Source organism: Lolium perenne, chromosome 5, assembly GCF_019359855.2.
Source record: "Lolium perenne isolate Kyuss_39 chromosome 5, Kyuss_2.0, whole genome shotgun sequence".
Taxonomy (NCBI): Eukaryota; Viridiplantae; Streptophyta; class Magnoliopsida; order Poales; family Poaceae; genus Lolium; species Lolium perenne.
In genome coordinates this window covers 190,518,856-190,526,089 of record NC_067248.2, presented here as the reverse complement: position 1 = coordinate 190,526,089, position 7,234 = coordinate 190,518,856, and the positions used below count along the sequence as shown (strand labels likewise).

Below are 7,234 nucleotides of genomic sequence, written 5' to 3'. Positions count from 1 at the left end.
AACAAGGCTTCAGCACGAGCAACGCATGGATAACGAATAAACGTATACTGCCTAGATCGCAAGATAGCAGCATGATGCTTACCCGGAAGAAACCCTCGAAACAAGGGGTCGGCGATGCGCCAAGATTGGTTTGTGATGAACGTGATTGTTGTTTTTCTTGATAACCCTAGATACATATTTATAGTCCGTAGACTTTCTAACGTGGGAATAATCCCAACCGTGCACGAGCCAAATTCTATCTAACCGACACGTATCCTACTATATTTACAGATACAAGGGCAAACTAGCCCAAACTTCGTGCATAAGCCCGGTTCATGTATTTCTTCATGTATATTTCTTCAAGCCCAATCTTGATCGCGGCCCACCTCTGATCCGGTCAAATTCGGGTGAAAACAGCGCCAGTCTCTGCTTGTGCTCGCCCTTCTGAACCCATGGCGCCGCCGCCCAACCAAGTCCGGACCTCGCCCACTGCTGTCGGCGCTGCGGACTGTCTCCAGCGTCGGCTCTGCTGCGGCTGGCGACCAGGCGGTAGCCATGGCCATCGACTGCCTCGTGCTAGGTATACCTCGCCCTCTTCCTCTCACACGATTCCATTTGACTGAAACCACGCTGATATTGTCTGCCGCCGCAGGGGCGGGGCAGGAGGTGGGGAAGAGCTGCGTGGTGGTCACCATCGGCGGGAAGCGCGTCATGTTCGACTGCGGCATGCACATGGGCCACCATGACTGCCAGCGCTACCCCGACTTCGCGCGCATCCTCGCCGCCGACCCCGGCGCCGCAGACTTCACCTCCGCCATCTCCTGTGTGGTCATCACACACTTGTACGTAGCCCAGATGTTTATGGCTCCTCTTTGTCGATTTTCTCCAATTGCTATCGCGACTAGTTTACTTATGAAGACTGTCTCTTGCAGCCATTTGGATCATATTGGCGCGCTGCCTTATTTCACCGAGGTCTGCGGGTACAACGGCCCAGTCTACATGACGGTGAGCCTAACTTTGGTTATTTCTGCCAACTGTTCATGTACGCTTGGTTTTGTTCATGTTAGTTAATGGTTTAAGTACAGCTTGTGTCCTCAAACAGTACCCAACAAAGGCTTTAGCTCCATTGATGCTGGAAGATTATAGGAAAGTAATGGTAGATCACAGAGGAGAGGAAGAACAATATAGCTATCAAGACATTCAGCGTTGTATGAAGAAAGGTTTTCAGCATTTCTTTCACTCCCAACAAAAGTATGCATGGATGATAATTCTCATTTGCTCTTCATATTTGACCTTTCAGTCATACCTGTGGACCTGAAGCAAACCATTCAAGTAGATAGAGACCTTGTGATCCGTGCCTATTATGCTGGACATGTATGTGCTTATACCTATGCTTCTCTTCTTGTATACAGTAACATTTTTTATATTCTTAAAAAATTGAGTGTTGGTCTCTGGGGTCCCTATTCCTTTTATCCTTTCAAACTAAAGGTTCTAGGGGCTGCAATGATTTATGCAAAAGTTGGAGATGCTACTATGATCTACACCGGTGATTACAACATGACACCAGACAGACATCTTGGAGCAGCGCAAATTGATCGTCTGAAGTTGGATCTCTTAATAACAGAGTATGCTCTAGCTCCAGTTGCCAATATATTTCTACGCATGTCCAACTTTCTTGGATTCTAGTGTGTTGAGGAATTATGCAGGTATATGTTTTTGTTATGTTATAACGCCACAAGGGTAGCATGTTTTTGTTATTCCATCCTCTTTTTTTTTTTTTACATTGCATTGTGCGGTATCTTTAGACTTTACTGTTGTCATCTTTCCAGACTACTACACTAGCCACCAGTAGCTTATTCATGTAGGTAACCGCTGTGCTAACCTGAATATCAGTAGGGCTACTGCCGGAAATCACCTCTATAAATACTAAATAGGTTGGTGTATTTGTCTAATATTTAAATAAAAACAACTATTCTTCAATTTTCTAGGATTTAGCCTGTGTTGTTTGACTGGTCTTCCATTACAGGCGGGCATTAACAGTACTGCAAGTTAGTTTGAATATTTCTTTTTTCCATGTGTAAGTACTAAATTCAAGTTTCTATCTGCAGGTCTACATATGCCAAAACTGTGCGTGACTCAAAACATGCCCGAGAGAGGGAGTTCTTAAAAGCGGTATAAAACCTGAATCTCTAGACACTTCTGATATATAAACTTGTAGAATTTGGCTGCATGTTTACTATCTTGGTGGATCAAGATAATTATCAGTGGTGATGGTTATGTTCTCTCAACTTCCATATAGCACAAATACCACCTAGGAAGTTAATAATCACCAAATTAAGTGCACCTTGTAATTCTCCAAAAATGTACTGTTATCAAATTGTAAAAGTTCAAAACTAGTCAACTTTTATGTGTTCAAAAGTTAAATTAACATCATTTGAATTTATCTCTGCTACTCGGTGATAGTATGTTTTCTGTAGGTCCATAAATGTGTTGCTGGTGGAGGTAAAGTTCTAATTCCGGCATTTGCTTTGGGAAGAGCTCAGGTACCCCCACTTTCTCACAGTTTTATGTGCGGAAGCAAGAAATTTTTGATAAAATATTATCACTACTTCACTTAAATGAGCAGGTCCCCTTTGAAAATAGATTTCCTTGGGAATACACTGTTCAAGAATTTGATAAACAACATATCTATTTACATGTGACACACTTCTCTATGTGTGTCAGGAGCTATGCATATTACTGGACGACTATTGGGAAAGGATGAATTTGAAGATTCCTATTTATTTCTCAGCTGGTATGTGTGTTTTGGTCAAACTTTAACTTTCTTTTATGAATTATTCTTGTTTATTTGAGATTATATTTGTTCTTTAGGTTTAACAATTCAAGCTAACATGTACTACAAGATGCTTATTGGATGGACTAGCCAAAAGATCAAGGACAGCTACACAGTTCACAACCCATTTGACTTCAAGCATGGTATGTTCTTGAAAATAATTCAGAGCCAACCATGTGCAAAATGAATTTGAAGCACACTTGATTAAGAATGTAATGTTCAGTTCATCCTTTATAACTTTATAAGCCTGCCCGCACTATGATCTTTTGTATTATAAGAAAAACTGCCTTGCTTATGAGAATGTTCTGAAACTGGATATTATGTCCATTCATCAACTACCTTGCTTCTTAGTGAAGGTTCTTATTCGTAATACTGAAGATAAACTTTTGTCACCTAACTTGTACACTCTGAAACAGAATGATGCTTTATTTACTTTTGTATCTTTCCAATTTACTTAACCAGAACAATATTGAAGGCTTACTCATATTGCAGTTTGCCACTTTGAGCGTTCATTCATTAATGATCCTGGACCCTGTGTACTTTTTGCAACACCTGGTATGATTAGCGGTGGATTTTCTCTTGAGGTGTTCAAGAGATGGGCTCCATCAGAAAAAAATCTGGTTACACTTCCAGGGTATTCTTCTTAACTTCAAAATATCTGGTTTTTCCATAGTCGCTAATGGTGTAGGAACATATATATTTTCTGAATAAATTACTCCCGTTGGGCTGTTAGTACTGCCATAGTGGAGAACAGGGGAAGTCTACCATGCCTTCTCCTTCAGTGAATGCTTACCTGCTCGGACATCATGTTTTTCTTTTAGGATTTGAACATTTCTTTATAGCTTGTACTCACTGACACATTTTTCTTCTTTGGTTTTGTTTAAATTCTAATTTTCCTTGTCTTTCACTGCAATAACACTTTTGTGCCTGTTTAAAATATTTGAGCTGTGGTATTGTATTTTGCGTTACTTTTATTTGTGCCATGCAGATATTGTGTTGCCGGAACCATTGGCCACAAATTGATGTCTGGAAAACCTACCAGGATTGATTTAGACAAAGATACCCATGTTGATGTCAGATGTCAGGTTGGTCTTTCTTCCTTTACAGTTCTTTCATTCTACAGAAAAGTTACATAGGAAGTGGTTGTGTTGACCTTTGTTTGATAATATTATTCAACATCTTGTGTCATTACTCATTAGTCACCTCTAGCCCAGTTTTAGTGCTTTATTGTCTTCTTAAACATATACCGTTTGTTGCTTATAGGCCAGTGTCTAACATGTGGTCATTATCTATTATGCATTCTCAAATTCGTAACTTGCCCTGTTATAAACTGTTCAACAAATCAGCTCTACATAATAACAATTTAGTACCATAATGAGAGTCACTTTTCTTCAAATTTTGGCAGTTAACCTTTGTTATCTGTATTTCCTGCGTGTATGCTTATCCTCTTTCTGATTGTTATTGTGCCTCTTATCCTCACATACTGGTGTTTTTCTCATTCTGTGCAACAGATCCATCAGCTGTCATTCAGTCCTCACACAGACTCCAAAGGGATCATGGATCTTACAGAATTTCTTTCACCCAGCCACGTGATTCTTGTTCATGGTGAAAAGCCTCAGATGGCCTTCTTGAAGGACAAGATTGAATCCGAACTGGGCATGTCATGTTATTACCCAGCTAACAACGAAACTGTCTCCATTCCGACAGCTCATAATCTGAAAATAAACGCCACTGAGAAGTTCATCGCAAGCTGCATCACTCCGCAAGCTAGAGATGATTTGCAAGAGCCAAACCTGATTTGTGGCGACCATCTGTCCGGAGTCAACGGCGAGCAGAAGCTGGCTGAGGGCATTCTTCTCATGGAGAAGTCTAGGGCACCGAAAATTTTGTGTGAGGATGAGCTCCTTCATTTGCTGGGCACAGAGTGCCATTCTGTCCAGTTTGAACCGCTGCTTAGCTCGAGGATTGAGGAGGCACAAACCACCATTGTAGATGATGTAGCCAGCGAGTGAAATGTGTGGATGGTGTTTAGTGTTTGCGCCTCACGTTTGTTTTGGCCCTCTAGCGTCGGTCCAGCACACTGCAAAATATAACGGCCCGGTGGTTTGTAAGGGTATCTCTTGGGTAATTCGAATGTCAGCCGGGCTATGTTTGCAACCGGTTGTGAAACTAGTGCATTTGTAAATAAAGTGGTATGATAGGTCACGGGTGAAAAAATTATACAAATTACTAATGTCTTGCAAAAAATAAAACAAAAGGTGACAAAGTAAACGTACCGGTACTTCTCTCTCAGTGTCTTGGACCAGGCTGTGCAAAATCTGCATTTCAGCATTTGCAACACGAAGGGATCCTGCATTTTCCATCTCATCTAATTCGTTTTCAGCTATGGAGTTTTCGGAAAAGTCATGAGCTTTGTTGTATTTTTTTCTCCAAAATAGGCTGCTCAACTTTAAGCTGCAAGGCCGCACGATCCACTATCCCACACTCCCTAAGAATGCCTTCCACTGTTCTACACGACAACCAGCATCTTTCTTATGTTGCGATCGGTCTACCTCTATCTTTTGCCGTTTGTTCCATGTGCCTCTCTCCTTTGTGAGATGTCTAGTGGACATCGCATTGTTGGGTGGGGTTGTTTTGCATTTGAGGTAATAATCTAGATTTTCTAGTCTGCCTGCAACTTCTCCTTTTCTTTTGTTTTCGATGAACTTTTTTTTGGTAACATATTATAACATGGAAAAATATCGGAAGCGGAAGATTCAAACCCAGTCTCAGCAAGCTACACGCTCTAAGTCGTCTTCAACTCTTCATACTCTCGTTGCGTTTCAACCGCTAGACTGCATGAGACTGCATAAATGGAACCGGGCGGCATGTGAACCTGCCCCATCTCAACGTCTCATTGGTTCAGAAACATTGCGGGCCCCAATGTTGCAGGTGGCCTTTTCCGTATACAAAGAGCACGTAATACAATAGTTTCCATATACAAAGAACCACTGAGTACTGAGTACATGGTTGTGGTCCTGTGGACCTCTTTCTTGACAGTGGTGGGGCACCGTAGTAGTACAATTGTACAGTGTGTTCGTCTTCCCAGAACCTCTTTTCTGTTTCTGCTCGAGTGCTCGGTGCTTCAAAGACTATAAGCGGACGTCGAGTCTCCATGGACGAGACCGTGGCAATGACATCCGCACCATCGACACTGTCGGGGCACAGTGGACGCGCCTTTGCCGCGTCATGGCCGGGGCAGAGAAGGAGCCAAGGTAGGTGGAGCAAAACGTGCAGACGAGGCCGGCCTGGCTGACAGGGCTGACATCCTACGTTTAGAGGCTCTTGTTCCTCACCTCTCGCCCAACATCCTACGTTTCGACCCTGTCAGCCATTCCCTTGTTTTATTTGAAGAAAACATCTGAAAAGGTTTAATCAAACTAGAAGTAGTTTTGGTGGTTAAAACTAGAGGAGAGAATAAATAGGGTTTTGGAGATTTTATTAAAAGAAGGTAAGAATAATTTTGGGGAGTTACGGTCTCAAGGGTATATGATTACTACAAAATGTAGACATCATTTCCACACTTTGGTTTTGGAGGATTAAACTTGAATTAAAGAAAAAACAAGAGGTAAAAGTGGAGAAGGGGATCTAGAGGTAAAACATTGAATAGGGTATAAGACCAAGCTGAACAAATGGGTTGCAAGACTTGCATGGGGTATGCAAGACGTGGAATTAGTAGAGGGAGTTGAATAGATGAGATCCATGCCTTGAGTTCACCAATAACAGTTGTGGGGTCTTAGGAAACAACTGCCAAAGTTAGAAGATTTTAACACTGCCAAAACAAGTTATTGACTTGGCCTCAAAACCATCTGGGATAAGTAGGAACATGAGTGAATTGGTCCAAGGCAAAGGTATGGTTGGGAAGTTCTCATGACAATGAAGGTCTAGGACCAAGTGCATTGCCTTAGATGGCAAGAGGTAGCTTAATCTAGAGGATTCAAAAGGGAACCTGATAACAGCTTTAGGACTCAGCCAAATTTGTGGTGTCCTAGAGTTTGTGACTAGGGTAAGAGAGAAGGATATTTTTAGGAGTGGATGATATTCAAACTTGAATAGAAGATAGGGTGAGCTAAATTGCATTACAGACATGATCTCAAGATAGGTGCATTCATGGTTCCACAAATGGAAGGATTTTAGTTAATGAGTTGCTAGTTGGTTTTACCTAGGAGGTTTATGTGGCGGAGTAACTCAAGACAATCTAACTTAACCAACAGAGTAAGGCAAATTCATCTACAAGAAAATCAAGCAATTCTTATCAACAAGCAGATCAAGACAATTCATCTGCAAGCAAATCAAGGCAATTCATCTTAATTATATTTTAGAAAAAGTTTTTTCCCCCTGATTTTTGCATTCTAGTCACTTAACAAGGTTGAAAAAGTTGGG

The 7,234-nt window shown here is 41.5% G+C and overlaps 1 protein-coding gene across 1 annotated transcript; it reads left to right on the top strand.

The window, feature by feature from the left end:
• Positions 1 to 459: 459 nt before the first annotated feature.
• LOC127301290 (cleavage and polyadenylation specificity factor subunit 3-II-like) lies at positions 460 to 5,038 on the top strand. The gene is made up of 13 exons (XM_051331507.1): positions 460 to 559; positions 632 to 821; positions 912 to 984; positions 1,082 to 1,199; positions 1,280 to 1,353; positions 1,468 to 1,604; positions 2,088 to 2,151; positions 2,457 to 2,522; positions 2,704 to 2,773; positions 2,851 to 2,955; positions 3,305 to 3,446; positions 3,801 to 3,897; positions 4,324 to 5,038. The coding sequence occupies exons 1-13, from the start codon at positions 535 to 537 to the stop codon at positions 4,822 to 4,824; spliced, it is 1,662 nt and encodes a 553-aa protein (XP_051187467.1). The 5' UTR covers positions 460 to 534; the 3' UTR covers positions 4,825 to 5,038.
• Positions 5,039 to 7,234: the final 2,196 nt, after the last annotated feature.

Bases quoted from the DNA above. Each gene is read 5' to 3' on its own strand.
- LOC127301290 (XM_051331507.1), top strand. From the start codon at position 535: ATGGCCATCGACTGCCTCGTGCTAG. The intron at 560-631 runs GTATACCTCGCC...CTGCCGCCGCAG, and splicing joins CATCGACTGCCTCGTGCTAG to GGGCGGGGCAGGAGGTGGGG. The intron at 985-1,081 runs GTGAGCCTAACT...GTCCTCAAACAG, and splicing joins ACGGCCCAGTCTACATGACG to TACCCAACAAAGGCTTTAGC.